The 20,466-nt window shown below is 36.6% G+C and overlaps 2 protein-coding genes across 10 annotated transcripts in view; one reads left to right on the top strand and one right to left on the bottom strand.

The window, feature by feature from the left end:
- LOC139754527 (dual specificity calcium/calmodulin-dependent 3',5'-cyclic nucleotide phosphodiesterase 1A-like) overlaps window positions 1-17,047 on the top strand; it is a 322,075-nt gene extending 305,028 nt beyond the window's left edge. For all 9 annotated transcript variants that reach the window (XM_071671911.1, XM_071671882.1, XM_071671872.1 and 6 more), the window contains one exon: window positions 13,471-17,047. In XM_071671911.1, coding sequence (XP_071528012.1) covers window positions 13,471-13,569 — 99 coding nt within the window. In that variant the 3' untranslated portion in view covers window positions 13,570-17,047. The remainder of the gene's footprint in view (window positions 1-13,470) is intronic.
- Window positions 17,048-17,673: 626 nt separating this feature from the next.
- The window catches only part of LOC139752087 (esterase E4-like), a 45,119-nt gene continuing 42,326 nt past the window's right edge, over window positions 17,674-20,466 (bottom strand). Inside the window, exons 14-15 of the mRNA XM_071667951.1 lie at window positions 19,217-19,493; window positions 17,674-18,609 (exon numbers count right to left, since the gene is read on the bottom strand). Coding sequence (XP_071524052.1) covers window positions 19,254-19,493 — 240 coding nt within the window. The 3' untranslated portion in view covers window positions 17,674-18,609; window positions 19,217-19,253. The remainder of the gene's footprint in view (window positions 18,610-19,216; window positions 19,494-20,466) is intronic.

Below are 20,466 nucleotides of genomic sequence, written 5' to 3'. Positions count from 1 at the left end.
AGATTTGGAGGTAGTTACTCAAGAATTTTTCACAAGTAGAGTAGAGCCTTTTCCATTCATGATTACTCTTGCATATGAAATGAAGCTTCTCTTTTAAATGGATTTTTCTATAGAACAATAATCACTAGATTGTTTGAAAATTTGGATTTCATAGCATTCAGTTACTTTAATAACATGTCAGTCTTCTTTACATCAGCAGCATGAGCTGTTGCTATGCAAGATAATGACACAGACAAAGACCACTAATCAACTGTGTATGGCTGTTTAAAATCAGTATTGTGAGTAATAGATTTTCACATGCACAAAGGATGTTTTATTAGGTTATGCTGGTAAATATCTGCAGTTGGAAGATTTGTGCTTTTAGTTGTCCTTCATCTTTAACCTGGATTAAACTAAATTCATTGATATATCTCAAGCAGTAAACTTAATTAGTTGATTTTAGAAAACTGCATTTTGCCAAATGGTGACCTGAATTCTATAAAAAAAAATGATAATAAATATAATTGTAAAAAAAGAAGTAAATGCAGTTGCATTAAAAATCTTTATTATAAAACCAATGACTTGGAAATGGTGGTGCAGTATTGTATATGATTGCTAACATAAGTAATTTTAACATAATAAATATTGATAGTTACGCCAACAACCATCTAAGTTGTAGTTAAACAGTACTGATTTAAGAATATTTCCAATAGAGTTTTATATCGCTGTTTACCAGTGAGAAAACATTATAATTTGTATTCATTCACCCCGTTTAGTTTTCATCTTTTCATCCTTAATGGATTTAGGATGCATTTCAAGAGTATTTTGCAGGGCAGGAAATGTTCCAAACTCTTCAGTTGGTTTTCTCCCAAAATAATGTAATACTTGAAGGCTTACCTGTTAGACTTTTTACAGTTTATAGTTTAATGTCTTTTGATTCTGGGTGTAGTTGCATAGTATGAAGTATTGATTATTTTCTTTATTGTAATGTGCTAAATGGAGCTCCAACAGTTGTGAGTGAAAATTCTTTGAATGCTGCAGGAGTACCATAGAAGGGTATCCTGGGGCAAGTAATGTATATCTTTTTTTTTATGTTAGCCGAGACTGCACAGGCAACTGAGGCCCTGATCAAAGCCATTCCATTAATGTGTTATATATATATATATATATATATATATATATATATATATATATTATCCCTGGGGATAGGAGAGAAAGAATACTTCCCACGTATTCCCTGCGTGTCATAGAAGGCGACTAAAAGGGGAGGGAGCAGGGGGCTGGAAATCCTCCCCTCTCGTTTTTTTTTTTTAATTTTCCAAAAGAAGGAACAGAGAATTGGGCCAGGTGAGGGTATTCCCTCAAAGGCCCAGTCCTCTGTTCTTAACGCTACCTCGCTAATGCAGGAAATGGCGAATAGTTTGAAAGAAAGAAAGATATATATATATATATATATATATACATATATATATATATATTTTTTTTTTTTTTTTTTTTTTTTTTTTTTTTTTTTTTTTTTTTGCCGCTGTCTCCCGCGTTTGCGAGGTAGCGCAAGGAAACAGACAAAAGAAATGGCCCAACCCCCCCCCCATACACATATATATACATACGTCCACACACGCAAATATACATACCTACACAGCTTTCCATGGTTTACCCCAGACGCTTCACATGCCTTGATTCAATCCACTGACAGCACGTCAACCCCGGTATACCACATCGCTCCAATTTGCTCTATTCCTTGCCCTCCTTTCACCCTCCTGCATGTTCAGGCCCCGATCACACAAAATCTTTTTCACTCCATCTTTCCACCTCCAATTTGGTCTCCCTCTTCTCATTCCCTCCACCTCCGACACATATATCCTCTTGGTCAATCTTTCCTCACTCATTATCTCTATGTGCCCAAACCATTTCAAAACACCCTCTTCTGCTCACTCAACCACGCTCTTTTTATTTCCACACATCTCTCTTACCCTTATGTTACTTACTCGATCAAACCACCTCACACCACACATTGTCCTCAAACATCTCATTTCCAGCAAATCCATCCTCCTGCGCACAACTCTATCCATAGCCCACGCCTCGCAACCATACAACATTGTTGGAACCACTATTCCTTCAAACATACCCATTTTTGCTTTCCGAGATAATGTTCTCGACTTCCACACATTCTTCAAGGCTCCCAGGATTTTCGCCCCCTCCCCCACCCTATGATCCACTTCCGCTTCCATGGTTCCATCCGCTGCCAGATCCACTCCCAGATATCTAAAACACTTTACTTCCTCCAGTTTTTCTCCATTCAAACTTACCTCCCAATTGACTTGACCCTCAACCCTACTGTACCTAATAACCTTGCTCTTATTCACATTTACTCTTAACTTTCTTCTTTCACACACTTTACCAAACTCAGTCACCAGCTTCTGCAGTTTCTCACATGAATCAGCCACCAGCGCTGTATCATCAGCGAACAACAACTGACGCACTTCCCAAGCTCTCTCATCCCCAACAGACTTCATACTTTCCCCTCTTTCCAAAACTCTTGCATTCACCTCCCTAACAACCCCATCCATAAACAAATTAAACAACCATGGAGACATATATATATATATGGTTGTTTAATTTGTATATGGATCGGGTTGTTAGGGAGGTGAATGCAAGAGTTTTGGAAAGGGGCAAGTATGAAGTCTGTTGGGGATGAGAGAGCTTGGGAAGTGAGTCAGTTGTTGTTCGCTGATGATACAGCCCTGGTGGCTGATTCATGTGAGAAACTGCAGAAGCTGGTGACTGAGTTTGGTAAAGTGTGTGAAAGAAGAAAGTTAAGAGCAAATGTGAATAAGAGCAAGGTAATTAGGTACAGTAGGGTTGAGGGTCAAGTCAATTGGGAGGTAAGTTTGAATGGAGAAAAACTGGAGGAAGTAAAGTGTTTTAGATATCTGGGAGTGGATCTGGCAGCGGATGGAACCATGGAAGCGGAAGTGGATCATAGGGTGGGGGAGGGGGCGAAAATCCTGGGAGCCTTGAAGAATGTGTGGAAGTCGAGAACATTATCTCGGAAAGCAAAAATGGGTATGTTTGAAGGAATAGTGGTTCCAACAATGTTGTATGGTTGCGAGGCGTGGGCTATGGATAGAGTTGTGCGCAGGAGGATGGATGTGCTGGAAATGAGATGTTTGAGGACAATGTGTGGTGTGAGGTGGTTTAATCGAGTAAGTAACGTAAGGGTAAGAGAGATGTGTGGAAATAAAAAGAGCGTGGTTGAGAGAGCAGAAGAGGGTGTTTTGAAATGGTTTGGGCACGTGGAGAGAATGAGTGAGGAAAGATTGACCAAGAGGATATATGTGTCGGAGGTGGAGGGAACGAGGAGAAGTGGGAGACCAAATTGGAGGTGGAAAGATGGAGTGAAAAAGATTTTGTGTGATTGGGGCCTGAACATGCAGGAGGGTGAAAGGAGGGCAAGGAATAGAGTGAATTGGATCGATGTGGTATACCGGGGTTGACATGCTGTCAGTGGATTGAATCAGGGCATATGAAGTGTCTGGGGTAAACCATGGAAAGCTGTGTAGGTATGTATATTTGAGTGTGTGGACATATGTATATACATGTGTATGGGGGTGAGTTGGGCCATTTCTTTCGTCTGTTTCCTTGCGCTACCTCGCAAACGCGGGAGACAGCGACAAAGCAAAAAAAAAAAAAAATATATATATATATATATATATATATATATATATATATATTTTCTTTTCTTTCTTTTAAACTATTCGCCATTTCCCGCGTTAGCGAGGTAGCGTTAGGAACAGAGGACTGGGCCTTTTTTGGAATATCCTCACCTGGCCCCCTCTGTTCCTTCTTTTGGAAAAAAAGAAAAAAAAAACGAGAGGGGAGGATTTCCAGCCCCCCGCTCCCTCCCCTTTTAGTCGCCTTCTACGACACGCAGGGAATACGTGGGAAGTATTCTTAATCCCCTATCCCCAGGGATAATATATATATATATATATATATATATATATATATATATATATATATATATATATATATTTCTTCAAACTATTTGCCATTTCCCGCATTAGCAAGGTAGCATTAAGAACAGAGGACTGGGCCTCTGAGGGAAAAAAACAAGAGGGGAGGATTTCCAGCCCCCCGCTCCCTCCCCTTTTAGTCGCCTTCTACGACACGCAGGGAATATGTGGGAAGTATTCTTTCTCCCCCATCCCCAGGGAAAATATATATATATATATATATATATATATATATATATATATATATATATATATATATATATATATATATATATATTTTTTTTTTTTTTCTCATACTATTCGCTATTTCCCGCGATAGCGAGGTAGCGTTAAGAACAGAGGACTGGGCCTTTGAGGGAATATCCTCACCTGGACCTCTTCTCTGTTCCTTCTTTTGGAAAATTAAAAAAAAAAAAAAAAAACGAGAGGGGAGGATTTCCAGCCCCCCGCTCCCTTCCCTTTTAGTCGCCTTCTACGACACGCAGGGAATACGTGGGAAGTTTTCTTTCTCCCCTATCCCCAGGGAATATATATATATATATATATATATATATCTTTCTTTTTTCTCATACTATTCGCTATTTCCCGCGATAGCGAGGTAGCGTTAAGAACAGAGGACTGGGCCTTTGAGGGAATATCCTCACCTGGACCTCTTCTCTGTTCCTTCTTTTGGAAAATTAAAAAAAAAAAAAAAAAAACGAGAGGGGAGGATTTCCAGCCCCCCGCTCCCTTCCCTTTTAGTCGCCTTCTACGACACGCAGGGAATACGTGGGAAGTTTTCTTTCTCCCCTATCCCCAGGGAATATATATATATATATATATATATATATATATATATATATATATATATATATACTTTCATACATATTTGCCATTCCTGCATTAGCAAGGTAGCTTTAAAAACAGAGGACTGAGCCTTAGGGGCAATATACACACTTGGCCCCTTCTCTGTTCCTTTTTTTTTTTTAAGTTAAAAAAAATGGAGGGGAGAGGAATTCCATCCTCCCGCCCCCTCCCCTTTTAGTCGTCTTTTACGACGTGCAGGGAATATGTGGGAGGTATTCTTTCTCCCCATCCTCAGGGATAATTAGCTCTTTCTTTTTCTTTCATACAATTTGCCATCTCCCGCGTTACATATTTATTCATTTATTTATTCCACACAAGTGCAGCCACACACACACAAACACACCTGCAATATTGTACATTTTCCCATTTAATGCAATTCTTCATTTCTATAAAAAATTATCATAGTAGATTACGGTTGATTGTGTTCAGGATTAAGGTTACAGTTTCATAGGAAAATCAGACAAGATTTTGGGAAAAGATATAATAATTCCTTATGGAACTTATGTTGAGTATGATTAGTACCTTGATTGTATGACTCATCAGTGATAGGGCTCAAGAACCTAATCACAGAAGATAATGGTATGAAGTAAAGAGCATTATAACATATATTCTAGCAGTTTCAACATTAAATGATATATATATATATATATATATATATATATATATATATATAAACAGGTATATTTTTAGATATTTTCTTGTAATGTTCAGATTATGGTTTGTTGCTTAGTGATATTTACCCTGTTAACAAAAGCTAAGAAGCAAGAAGGTAATCTTTGTTTATATCATTTGTATACACATAGCCAAAATGTCTCTAGTAGCATAAATGCATTTATTGCCTGACCAGCCTTGCTTTCCGTCTACTAGAATGTCGACGCAGTGGTTGGGGGACTACTGCGTGAATGCTTGAATTCTTGCTTTAACACTCAGGATTTTCTGTGGGCATCTTGTCATGGTCTTTATTATTTAGGTATTATAAAGATATCATTACCACCTCAGAAAAGATTAAAACATTTTGAATATCAAAATTACATGTTTTTGATCATAGAAACTACAGTACTTCTCATGAGGTGATTCAGACAGTATAATGCATTATTTGCTTAAGAGGGTGATAAAGCTTAGCAAAATTTTAGATTTGGTGGTCATTAGTATTTAGCTGATTGTTTTGTAATATGCTTTCATTATTTTCATAAGATAGTGAAGCCCAGTCATCAATCATCCATTCCTTTGTCATGAAACTCATTATATTATTTACAATGATACATTTTATCATTGTTCTGATTTTGTTCACATCAAACTTTGTCCTCAAGGAACAAGATTTTTTTTTCAGTAAGGATGTATGTTTACTGTAATATAAATGATGTGGTTATGTTAACATATTCAAAGAAAATCAACTGTTTTGAGAATATGTTAATATAGATAGATTAATTTATCTAAAGGAATTCAGCTGTGGTGGGGAATATGTTTCATGTAGGTAAAGTAATTTATCTAAAGAAAATCAACTTGTTGGGAATTTTGGGAGTTTTCTGTACTTTTCATTCTTACATTCACAGTTAGTATCTTAAATTAATTCCTAGGCTAGAAATGTGTGAATAGTAGGTGGATAAGACAGTGTGTATAATGCCTGTCTGTGTGTCCATCCATACATTTATCAAACATAGCTATTGGAAGAAGTTTTCCATGTAATTGATTTTGGGGATGTTTGTCTTTTAATAGTATAGTAGATGTTTATCACAGGATTACAGGAAATACCTCCAGAAGACATAATCATATTTTGACCAGGTTATATTCATTTACCTTTACATTTAAAGAAAATTTCAGTAGTTTCAGTTTGTGATACAAAAGTTGCTGAAGTGAAAGCAAATATATATGCTTATAAAATGCCTAAGGACAGTGTGTTGTGAGGAGGGTGTATCGTGTGAGGAATGATAGAGAACAAAACCAAATATGACAGAGAGAGCTGAATTGTGTATGCTGAAGTGGTTTGGACATATGGAGAGAATGAGTGAAATATGAAGATGGATATGTGACAGAAGTGGAGGGAGCACAGAGGGAGAAACCAAAAAGGAGATGGAAGGATGGAGTGAAAGATGTTTTGAGTTATCAGGGCATGAACATGCAGGAGGGTGAGAGGTGTGCAATGGACAGGGGCAACATGTTCTCATTGGACTAAACCAGGGCACATAAAGCAGCTGAAGAAAACCATAGAAAAGTCTGTAGGGCCTGGTTGTTGATAAGAGGCTGTGGTATCTGTGTATTACATGTGACAACCAGAGAATGGATGAGAGCAAGTTAGGCCTTTCCTCCTCAGTTTCTGGTATCACCTCACTTATGTGGGAAATGATGAACAAGTATAAAAAATACTGTATATTATTTTTAATTTTAAGTACTAGGATCTCTTCAGAAAAAGTCATGATGTTACCCCGGTTATCTTTCCAGAGGCTCCTGCAGCTCAAGGTTATGCTACTTCCAGTAGCACAAACAAGTATGAATAGATGCCTGAGCCTTAAAGGAAAAAAGTCCTCACTTGGCTTCTTCCTTCCAACTCAGTCTGGAAGGAAACCCATCAGAAACCACAGTCCCTATACAAAACACAAATCACACTTTCCTGCTTATTATGCTCTGAACATCACTACAATACAAACACCATATCTTCATATCCCAAGTCTCTTCATGTCCATGATGCAGTTACCAAAAAGAAGACAGTGATCACCTCCTATTCAATTGCCCTGCACTTTCTGCACACACACAACACTTTTATGACTTAAGGCCCTGACCTGTGGATGTGGCCAGCTTCCCAAGTGCTCAAGGAGCCTCAGCCTTATAAGGATATATATTTATTTTATCTATTTTGCTTTGTCGCTGTCTCCCGCATTAGCGAGGTAGCGCAAGGAAACAGACGAAAGAATGGCCCAACCCACCCACATACGCAAATATACATACCTATACATCTCAATGTACACATATCTATACACACAGACCTATACATATATACACATGTACATAATTCATACTGTCTGCCTCTATTTATTCCCATCGCCACCATATATATATATATATATATATATATATATATATATATATATATATATATATATATATATATTATTCGCTACCTCGCTGAGGCGGGAAATGGCGAATAGTATGAAAGAAAAGAATATATATTATTATCATTATTATTTTTGTTATACTTGATCACTGTTTCCCATGTCAGTAAGGTAACGCAGAAAACAGATGAAGAAAGAATGGCCCATCCACTCATATATATATATATATATATATATATATATATATATATATATATATATATATATATATATATATAATATAATATATATATACACCCATACATGCACATATACATATCAACATATACATACAGACATATACATATTCATACTTGCTTGCCTTCATCCATTCCTGGAGCTACCCCGTCCCACAGGAAACAGCATTGCTCTCCCCTGCTTCAGCGAGGTGGTGCCAGGAAAACAGACAAGAGAGGCCACATTTGTTCACACTCAGTCTCTAGCTCTCACGTGTGATGCACCAAAACCACAGCTCTCTATCCACATCCAGGCCCCACAGACCTTTCCACGGTTTACCCCAGTGTTTCACATGCCCTGGTTCAGTCCACTGAACCACATTGACCCTAGTATACCACATCATTCCAATTCACTGTTCCTTGCACACCACTCACCCTCCTATATGTTCAAGCCCCAATCACTCAAAATCTTTTTCATTTCACTCCATCCTTCCACCTCCAATTTGGTCTTCCGCTTCTTGTTCCCTGCACCTCTAACACATATATCCTTTTTGTCAGTCTTTCCTCACTCATTCTCCTCATATTCCAAACCATTTTAACACATGCTGTCATTAGACTGAACCAGAGCATTTGAAACATCTGGGGTAAATCATGGAAAAGTCTGTGAGACCTGGATGCGGATGGGGAATTGTGGATTCAGTGCATTAGTCATGACAGCCAGAGACTGAATGTGCACAATTGTAGCCTTTTTTGTCTGTTTTCTTGGCACTACCTCACAGACGCAGGGGTTGGAGATGCAGTTTCCTGTGGCGGGGTGGTGCTGGGAGTGCATGAAGGCAAGCAAGTATGAATATGTACATGTGTATATATATGTATGTATATGTTGATATGTATGTGTATGGGCTTGTATGTCTATGTTAGTGGATTGGTCTTTCTTCATCTGTTTCCTTGCCGATGCAGGAAATGGCAATCATGTATGATATAAATTTTTTTCTACATTCGCAATTTCCCACATTAGCGAGGTAGTGTCAAGAACAGAGGACTGAGCCTTAGAGGATAAATCCTCACTTGGCCCCCTTCTCTATTCCATTTTTTGGAAAAGTAAAAGCTGGAGGGGAGGTTTTCCAGCCCCCGCTCCCACCCCTTTTAGTCACTTTCTACCACATGCAGGGAATACATGGGTAGTATTCTTCTCCCCTATCCCCAGGGACATGCAGGTGATGTGGATGTGCTGAAAATGAAATGTTTAAGGACAATATGTGGTGTGAGTTCGTTTGATCAAGTAAGTAATAATAGGGTAAGAAAGAGGTATGGTAATAAAAAGAGTTTGGTAAACAAAGCTGAAGAGGATGTACTGAAATGGTTTGGACATGGAGAGAATGAATGAGGGCAAGTTAATAATCATGTATATATGTCAGAAGAGAGGGGGGGCGGGTGAACAACAAAAAAGGAATAAAGAAAATATTGAGTTTTCAGGGCCTGAACATGCAGAAGGGTCAAGAGGGCAAACAAGATAAGAGTGAATTGGAATGATGTGGAATACAGGGGTCAACATGCTGTCAATGGACTGAACCAGGACATGTGAAGTGGCTGGGGTAAACTATGAAAAAGTATGTGGGGCCTGGTTGTGGATAGGGAGCTGTGGTTTTGGTCCATTTTTCATGACAGGTAGAATGGATGTGAACCAATGCAGCCTTTCTTTGTTCTTAGCACTACCTTGCTAATGTGGGTAACAGCAATTAAATAAGAAAAAATACCGCACATACATAGTTGTTTCCGGACTTCACCTGCTCAGGTTTGTATCATAAGTGAAAAGTCATCTTCAACATGGCTGTAACTGTGCGAGTACTGTTTTATCAAAGAATTTCTCTCTCCATTGGAGTCTACATTTCCCTGCTACTGGAAAAAGTGCAGCCTTAGCATGCAAAAACAGTTTGAAAGATTTTGGTTACTACTAGGACTCATTCACTGAAATTGTTCCTGCAGCAATTGTAAATGAATATGTACATACATATAATATTGCTGGTGAAAGAAAAATAAATGGTAACATAAGATCAGGATATCCATTGGAGAGGAACATAAACATTCCATATTTTTAGTGCACTGTTTAGCTCATCCTTGTATCTTAGAAATATAAACAAGGATGCTATTATTGCTTTGAAGGATTAGTAGAGTACTCTGGAAAATTGTTAGAGCTATGCATGAAAATATATGCACAGAATGCATGATGGTTAATGCAGAGGGCATACATAAACTTTAGAAGTTGTGTGATAGTAAAGAACATTCAAGATATGGGCCCCACCAGCATAAAACTCCCATGTCCATGCAAACAGGTAGTTACAGATTGATGGTCAATCATACAGTAAGGAAAGGGTAATGCAGGTAGAATTGAACGGGATATTAGTTGTGCTAGCTGGTAGATGAATTACTCCTGAAAGTTTTTGGTAAATGCTTGCTAAATAATATCACTTATTCCTCTTGCTTGATATAACTATCCATGTCTCATGGACTTTTATTTTTCTTCATTTCTGTGTGTGTGTTTCCCCTCTTTTCATGCTCCATATTCCCTTCCATACCTGTACTTTCTCCCCAACTCTTTCCCATAATCTTTCAGTCTTTCTCTTACTTTCTCTCATTGTTATACTCTGCCTCAGTGTTTTATCCTCCCTAGATATATCCCCAAATTTCATACAATAAGGTCATCTGTATTGATCACTTTAAATTTCATGCAGCCATTGTAGCAAATCAGCAGATCCTTGTAATAGACTGGCATATTGGTTGGATTTTCCAATATGTTTTACATCATTACTATACTGCCACCAAGGGCCTCACACATTGATGATCTTATTGTTTACTGGAGAGCATTTGATGTAATGCTAACTGTGGTATTATAGCCTCAGGCTGTTTGTAACTGATGTGTGAAACTCAAGCATGTGATTAAAAATATGAAATTGGTCTCGGACATGGTAATACTAGTAAACATATGAAGTTGCTGACCTTAGCCGATTGGTTGACCCTAGTGAGCAGAGATGAAAATATATTGGTATGAATAAGACTATCAGTAATTTTTCCCTTTAGTAGTAAAACAACTTCATATTGAGCTTCTTGTTTGAGCTTTTGTTATGGGCATTCCGAAGATATCTTTAAGCATTGTGGGCTTTAACAGTTCTGAAATAAGTTTTCCCAAAGCAACCCAGTCATGTAAGGTTTACTGCCTTTAATTTAATCATCAAGAGAGAGTTGCATGTTTCCTCATCCACCTTAATTATAAATCCTGAGTAATTGTTTACTTTCCTTGTACCAGTTTATTTTTGGAATAAGTGATTTAACCAACTGAAGAAAAGTTGTGGTCATCAGCATTCCTACAAATAGATATCTGTTCTGTTGAGAGATAAATTTTAAGTGTTCTTCATTTTGGAGAAGAGTATTAGAGTAATGTGTGCTATGTTATTTATGTGAAAGATATTTAGGCATGAATGATTAATTATAATGACCTTTGTGAGAAATGTGTTGAGAAATAAGTAGCATAAAAATCTAAGATGACTTTCCCAAGTGAGATTTCTGTGGTTAAAGTTAGTTTAGGCAAGAAAGCCGCATGGAAAAATATGTAGCTTTGGAGGGTAATCCTCAATATTGACACAGATTCTCATCAGGATCAATTTAGTAGGCCTTTGACATTTTTGGGGTTAGGCCTAAGATAATTTGTGATTAATGTTTTTTTTCGAAGAACAATAGGTGCTTAAGAATTGAAACAAAATTAAACCGACCTTTGAGTAAGAATGGTTGTACTAGATGAGTTTAGATTGAAATAGCTTTTAATTCATTAGATCATTGCTTTCTTTTTTCTTAATCCAGTGCTCTGCTCAGAGACCTCTAAACAAAAGATAACAATGGAAGATAATATTGCATATTAGCAAGGTAGCTACAAGAACAAACTGCTTACTTTTGCACGCATTCACTATCAACCTTTTTATGTGCAATGTACCAAAATCAGAGCATACCGTCCAGAGGCCAGACATCAGACTATGTATAGATTTAGAAGTGATATTAAGTTTCACATTCTTCTGTAGTTTTTTATTTGTGAAATGCAAGTCCTGTTTTTTTATATATACATATATATAATGAATTGTGTTTCATCACACATTCATTACTTTTCTTCAGGCATACATTTCATATTCTATAAATCCATAGTTATGATTCCAGGACAAGTGAAAATATCAGTACTTTATTGACTAGTGGAACAGTCAACATTCGACATGGGGGTACGAGTGGACAGTTCAGTCTAGCCAAGGACCATACTGGATCAAGGGAAGAGCAGACTTTGTGACTGTTATTAACTGTTGAGATGTATGTGTTGGGATTAGGGAATGTAAAGGAGTTTGAGAAAAAACATTAAGCATTGTAAATACCAGAATAATTAATCCTTGATAAAGTACTGTATAAGGAATTTCAAATGTGTAGTTCTGTTGACAAGGAAAGTATGTACAGTAAGGTGGGACAGCTCAACTAGGCAGTCTGTGGTTTTGGGAGAAAAATTTGATGTAGATCACTCCGACAGTATCGATTAAACAGTTAAAAATTGCTCTTGCCTTGTAATCTTAACAACAGACATACTAGGCCTACTAGAATGATCATTTTGATATTTTAATTCTCTGCACACAAATAAGCAAATTGTTTTGTTAAGTAGATCATGAATGTACTGTGTGAACTTCCTCCTGTGATAAGCATTTTAACTATATTTCATCCTGAACCTGAGGTGGGGCATGAAACAGGTTGAGATATGAAGTAAATAAGTGGACAGACAGATAGGCAGTCATATGTTTAGTCAGTAGCATGTGTGTTGCTGTAGATGGCATAATGATTTTAGTCATAATGTACCTTTTATGTCAGTATATGTTGTATAATGTATTTGTGTGGTAATTTACATGCTAAAACTGTACAGTGAATGTCATGAACTGTTTCATGAAAGGAATGGGATATTGTGGCCATGACTTACAAGATATTGGGCTTATTATGAAAGCATTTGTTTACTTTTTCATTCCACAAGTATTTGCTATCTACTAATGAGCACATTAAGAAAACCTAAAACAAGGATATATGAATATATTCTTTTGCAAAAATGAAAAAAATGTAATGCTCTTGCATGCTGAAGTGTAGCATTTTTACAGTGTGTAGTTTTGTATCAAACATCTTTAGTTATAAGATATCATCCATGAATCTGCAATTTTTCTGACAAGGAATTTATTAGTTCATTGTGACATGCAGAGGTGTGTCAGGTCTCCTTAACTTGGCGTGTGTTTATATAATATGGCTTTTGTGTAGGATGTCAGATTGATCAGTATATCTTAATCCACTGCATTCCTTCAGCTGAGTTTTGGAACCGAACAAGATTCATCTAATAACTGTGGAAGTAGAGGAGGCTTTATAAAACCAGACACCCTAATGTGTGTTACGAGTCTTCAGTAGTGGAGTTTGTCTTCAACTTCCACCACTTCCTATAGTCTCATCGAAAACCAGAGTTGGCCTTCATTCCAAGGGCTCATCATGGACCAATCAGAACACAGGTTATGTAATTCATCCAGTCTTTGGATTATGAAACACTATTTTAAGCTTTTCTTGTAAAAGTGGTGTAAATGTTTAAGATTAATGATTTATGTTACAAATTTTTCTGTAGTCTCCAATGAGTTTTCGGTATACTACTCACAACCTATCCAAGTTATTGGCAAAATATTACATGTGCGGATTTAAAGTATAATTTGTAAAGTGTAAATTCTTATTGTGAAGAGCACTTATGGATTGTTGAAATTAATGTAGATTACATAAATTTCACTTGGGCCTAAAACAGCCTTGATAACATCTAAATATTGTTGTCCTTCAGCTATTTTACCATAACTTTTCAGCTATACAGTGTGATAAGACGTATGGTATGGACCCATCATTTAATTTACCAGTACTGTTTATATGGTCTCATGTAGGACTGTGGTGAACTTGTCTGTGCAACACATTGTCCATTTCAGCACAAGTTTGCAACATATCATTTGTTTAAGAGTTCAGGAAATTATTTTGGTAGAGCATGAGAGTATATTCAGCTTTCAGTATGAACAAATGTTCTATTAGATTTTTAAATAATTGAATATATTGCAAGTGTAATATGTAAAAGGTTATGTCGATGATGAGTCAGGTTCAGCTTATTTTTTAGGATTTCTAGGCTACTGTCTGTAATCATTCAACTTATGAGTAAACATAATATACCTAGGTGCAGCAGCAGTAATGAAACGTCCCTTAAGAACCATCTCTTAAGTTTGTAAAATTGCATATAACTAATTCACTTATCAGGTTGTTTTATGAATTTGTGGCAGAGGGACTCCTTTAGCTGTCAGAAGAACTCTTATCAATTAAAAATATAAATGAAGAGAACTCACACTTCTTTCAGGACAACATATGCACAGAAGTAGGGTCAAGAGCATACCTTAAGTGCTGGGTGAGTTATGAAATGTTACTTAATAACAGTCACTGAGATCATAGATTTACCAGTATTTTCCCCATAAAAGCATTGGATGTCTTCATGCTTAGGCTCCTTAACTTTCCATATTCATAGAGTCAGCCCACCATCAACCCCACCAGTGTGGTAGACTCCTTGAGACATCATGTGAACTTTTTTTTTTTTTACAATATTGTAAATTGCTCTTTTTTTTGGTAGGGAATATTCAGTTTCATTTCTATTTGTATTGTTCCGCATTATCTGGTTCAAGAGTACAAGTTCTTCATATAAAAGATGCTTTAAAATTCATATGTTTAGTAATTTGTGATTTCTTTTATATGAACATATGTGTTCCTCCAAGAAGTTTGCATTTAATGTACTCATAGGCAGAGTGAATGAATAAAGATTTTTTTTCAGTTTACACAGGATGGATATGTATAATCATGTCTTTGTTTACGATATAATTATATTCATGAACATCTGCAAGTCATGTGCTTATGTCCATATGCATATGCACTGTGTGCTTATGTCATTATACCTATGAATGTTTCTGGTAGATTACACATTGTTCTCACAAAACACTAGTGATCTGTTGGTACTGTGATAAACTGCTTCTTTACCTATACTTTAGTTTATATTTTTGCATTTTGTTTTTAGATCAGTAGAATAGTTGAATTTATAAATAAAAGAAAATCAGTTGTGTCTGATCCAAATGGTATTCCCATAATGTATTTGTGTGACAGTAAGGGCAGCACAAGTTTGGCATTTCAGAAGCACAAACTTTCATGTAAACACATGAAGATTATATCAACTCCCATACTGAAAATGCACACACACATATAAACGAGAATTCTTTGATTATTAATGATTATCAATTTCAAGTCATTGTTCTGTGGTACATTTTTCTGTTTTTACCTTTATAGTACTTGTTGTTTGGGTTTATATTACTTGTTAATGTCAATGAAGTTTTATAAACTTCTCAGCACTTGTTCACTGAACATCTCAAGTTTGATCACACAGGGGTAGGCAGGAAATAAAAAGTTAGTATTTGATCCTAGTTAGCTGAAAGATTATAAGATCATTATTGGACATGTAAGAGAAAATTGTAACTAACTAATTTGTTGCCTATCCAGTAGCATAGAAAAAACTGCACGAGGCAGCACTTTCTAAGGAGGAATGGAAGTGCGTGCTTCAAAGCGAAGCAAGCAACATACAATACTTAGTTATTCCTATTTAGCTGTCTTTAAGTCATGTAGACTGATTAACTGTAAATCATTTCCAAAATTTTTTAGTATTTGAGTCAGATAAAATGAAAGCTGTGTACTGAACAAACGTACTTGTCAAGAACTTTGGTCTCTGTCTACTTGGGCATATAATCTGTTTAGGCTTTACTTGTACCTGAAGCTGAATTTAAGCTTGATTTCCATAGATTGTATTGTGGAAATATTTAAACCATTATGGTTACACACAACTCTCAGTATTAAGAAATGCACAACTAAGTACTTTAAAGGACTCCTGTGAGAATGAAAGTAGTTAAGTTGCCTTCAAGATGTGATGATAGATACAAATTTTGGCCACTGACATTTGCTGATTATCATTAAGAGAATTTGAAAGATCTCAGGAATATGTTGGTGTAATCTTGTACGACATTTGTCATCAGCCAAAGTTGGTGGCACCATGTACTTCTCAAGCCAAAGTAACCTAAGAACACTATACTTTCAGATTAGTTTTTATGTTATTTTCAAGGGTTAATTACTTCATTAATGTACAGCATTTGGAGCAAGAGAGTTTAAGCTTTACACTTCCTCCTTCAAAGGATTTGCTGAAAACTAACAAAAAAAGCATTATAATGTTGCCAAATTTGGCATGCTTGTAAATATGACTACATATGACAGCATTATGAAAATTGGTGGTTTTGTTCATCTTAGGATAGAAAATATTGCTGGACCTTTGTTACTGTGGCTTGAAGTTCAAGTGTCTGTGTCTTAAGGGGTAATCAGCTAATTTGCATTAAAGATAGTAATTATCAAAATGATCAGTCCTGGATCAAAAATTACTGATTGCATGCACTGTGAACATTTTTAAATTGGCAGCAGGACAGTATTAAGTGAAGGGCACTGCTGTACTAATGAGATTTAAATAACGAGATTTAAAAGATGCTTGCCTCATCCATTTCAGCAAAAGTAATGAGATTTAAAAGATGTTCGCCTCATCCACTTCATACTTGCATTTATTTACTGGCAGTGTGAGATTAAGAATGTTGTTATGCATTCTTATCCAGTGTTATTTATATACTTTTGTGTCTCCCTGTACCTTAAAGGAAAATCTGAACAGGTAATTTTGTAGTATGTCCTTCAGTTTTTTGGCCTGATATGTGCCTGTCATATAGCCTTCTGTATATATATATATATATATATATATATATATATATATATGAATTCTTGATACACTCATTCATATCTACCTTCCAATAATGTAGGCATAGACATACATATATCTTTAGATTAAGATTGCTAGCAGTATTGAGAACAATAATATGCCCCATTACAGTGTTGGCAAAAGTGTTGTATATGCAAGCACAGACAGTACCAGTGTTATTGCCGACTATTACTATTTCCGTTGGCATATGTATTAAACACTGGTGTTGCGTGCATTTGCATGTCAGATGCACTCTTGTGGCTTTAACGAATGCTGAATTCTTTGTAGGATGGACTGTTGACATTTTTTTAAATGATAAAAGTACTGGTGCTTTTAAGTTATCACATATTGATGTATCATTGACGTACTTCATAGAAGTATAATAGCTATGGAGATTATTATATATATATAATGTATATACATTATTTCTCTTAAACAAAGATATACTATCAGATCTAAAGCCTGGAAATTATTAGAGCCAATATTTATCATAAGAATATATTATATTGTATATGAACACATATCCTTTACTGTATGAAAGTATGGCTTTATACATTCATTAACTGTTCAGTGATAGCATCTTCTTGGTGCGCTAATTTAATGATGTCTGAACGTCCAAAAGCTTCAAGAGCAGTGTTGAAATATCCTGGTATATTACTTGTGTTATGTACTTATGAAAGTTTTTATTGTTAGTCATGTAGAAAAACAGAACCATTTGCTATAGTACAATTAAATTCATTTGACACATTCTTGTCTTGTAATATCTTGTTTTTTGTTTTATCAGTATTGTGTGTGTTTATATGCAGGGTCCCAAAGTTATGGGGCCCGAAAGACCCTGCTGATGAATAGGTTTCCTCATAATAATGGATCCCTCTTCTACAAGAAAATAATATTTACACCTAGTCCATGGACAATTTAAAGCTTCAGTATGTATATATGAAAAGATAAATATATCAGTATATGCAGAAATGTCTAATTATTGACCCGGTAGTGATGTGCAAAATGTACCTCACAATTTTTGGCTAATTGTGCCATGGAGCAGGCTGTTTCTTGAATGAAGGCAAAACAGTAACTTGTTTCCCAACTGAAGAGATTTCAACAACGCAAAGATAGTTGTCTCATGTGTATGTTGTTCTGCTTTGATTTTATTGGAATTGTGTGTGAGAGAGGGCACTTTAAACAAAAACAAAAATGCTTTATTGGCTAGGATATGCAAAATGAGGAGACTGAGGGCAATAAGATATTGGAGGTGCAGGATTATAAGAGGAGAGGACAGCTGTGTCAGGTTGAAAATACAAGATAGGTATGGTTTAGGGTTCTGTAATGTTGGTAATGGTAGGTATCAGATGAAGTAGGAACATGGGAGAAGTGCAAGACTGCTGAGTCTATGTGGAGCTCCTGTAGGAAGAGGTGGATGTGACCCATGTCGCAGCTCCTGAAGTGTGCAGCAGCTCCCGAAAGATAGGGAAGCAGGAGGCTCCAGGAGTGTGGCGAATGCCAAATAGGCCTTATATTGCAGGAAGCTCCTGAAGAAGCACTAGGGATGCAGGAATGCCCTGAATGTGGCCATAGGTCCCCAACAGGCCACTGTGTTAGTGAGGTAGCACCTGAAATAGATGAAAAAAAAAAGCCTCATTCGCTCACATCCATTCTCTGTCTGTCAACTATAATGCACTGAAACCAAAGCCTCCTATCCACAACTAGGCCTTACAGACTTTAAACACACATTAAATCATTAAAATTAACCAAAATATATAATTTCATTTAAGCATTTTTCAGTTTTCAGGTTTTTCATGGAAGTCAAAATAAATAGTCCTATATAAATAGTTTAAAGTTTTTTAGATATCTCTTCATGGTTAAAAAGTGCTGAATACCCATTGGGTGTATTTGACAAATTCCACAAAATCAGTTAATTAATCCAACTATCTATGAAAAGGATTATCAAAACCTATTCTGACCTTTGCATCCTTATTGTCTTGCTTTACAACTGCATAGTTTTAGCAAAGTTCCTAAAAGCATTTCTACAAATACTGTGAGTACCAAAACATACAATATCAAGATTCATTAGAGTCCTTTATGTTGAACCGTTTGCTTAAAGAAAGGTGTTGAAAGGTGGCGCAAAAACAAAATAATGACAATTAACTGAGTTTATGTGTGAAGAGGAGACTTAGTTTGCTCATCCTTGATGACTTTACATTTCAAGAATCGAAATACCTGTTAATGAAGAACACTGCTTTTGGTTCTTCAGGATTTATTCTAGTGAGGAGGAAGACGCAGAGGGGTTACGAGAAATGCGGCTCCTGAGTGTTAAGGAGCCTCCAGGGTATTTATCTCTTCGCCTCATAACCCAAACACCCACACAAACCACCACCAGCAGGAGCAGCAGAAGCAGGATTAGGGCTAAAAGCACCCAGGTGGCTACATAGTAAGCATATGAGGTTTCTAACACATCATCCACATATCTCAGCGTCTGTTGCCATAAGTTTCGTTCCTGAGAAGAAGTTCATTATTACAAAAGTAAAACTGTAATTTTAAATTTTTGCTACTGCAATTCAGATTATTTTGATACTATAAGTTTCTCAATGGAAATGCTAGCATTTTAACATTACCTAACCTTACAGGGCCTTAACTAATTAGTTAAGCATAATTACACATATATGCTGGACAATCAGAGGTAAATCATATTTGAAGCTCTGCGTTCTTGAGGTTACACCACAGCTGAAAAGGCATCTTTGGCAAGGCTGCATCATTGGGAGTATAGTCTTATCAAAGAACTTCTCACTCCAATGGAGTCTACATTTCCCTGCTTGGGTTGCAGGAGCCTTTAGTAACAACAGGAGTAACAACAGAAATCTTTCAAAGAAACTGGTCCTGGGGTTATCATAAATTAAATGTATAGCACTGAAGAATGTGTGGAAAGAGAGAACATTATCTGGAAGGGCAAAAATGAGCATGTTAGAAGGATAGTAGTCCCAACTATATCATATGGGTGCAAGGCATGGGCTATAGATAAGGTTGTGCCAAGGACGGTGGATGTGCTGGAAATGGAACGCTTGAGTACAATATGCAGTGATCGAGTAAGTAATGAAACGGTAAGAGAGATGTGTGGTATTAAAAATGAGTGTGGTTGAGAGAGCAGAAGAGGGTGTGTTGAAATGGTATGGACATATGGAGAAAATAAGTGAGAAAAGGTTGACAAAAAGGATATATGTGTCAGAGGTGGAGGAAACAAGGAGAAGCAGAACAAATTGGAGGTGGAAGGATGGAATGAAAAAGATTTTGAGTGATTAGGGCCTGAACATGCTGGATAGAGAGGCATGCAAGGAATAGAGTGAATTGGAATGATCTGATATACCGGGGTCAACATGCTGTCAATGGACTGAACCAGGGCATGTGAAGCGTCTATGGGGCTTAGATTTGGAAAGGGAACTGTGGTGTCAGTGCATTACACATGACAGCTAAAG

The sequence above is a fragment of the Panulirus ornatus genome, chromosome 2 (genome assembly GCF_036320965.1).
Source record: "Panulirus ornatus isolate Po-2019 chromosome 2, ASM3632096v1, whole genome shotgun sequence".
NCBI lineage: Eukaryota > Metazoa > Arthropoda > Malacostraca > Decapoda > Palinuridae > Panulirus > Panulirus ornatus.
Note: the sequence above shows the minus strand (reverse complement) of the source record. Positions and strands in the feature narration are given on the sequence as shown.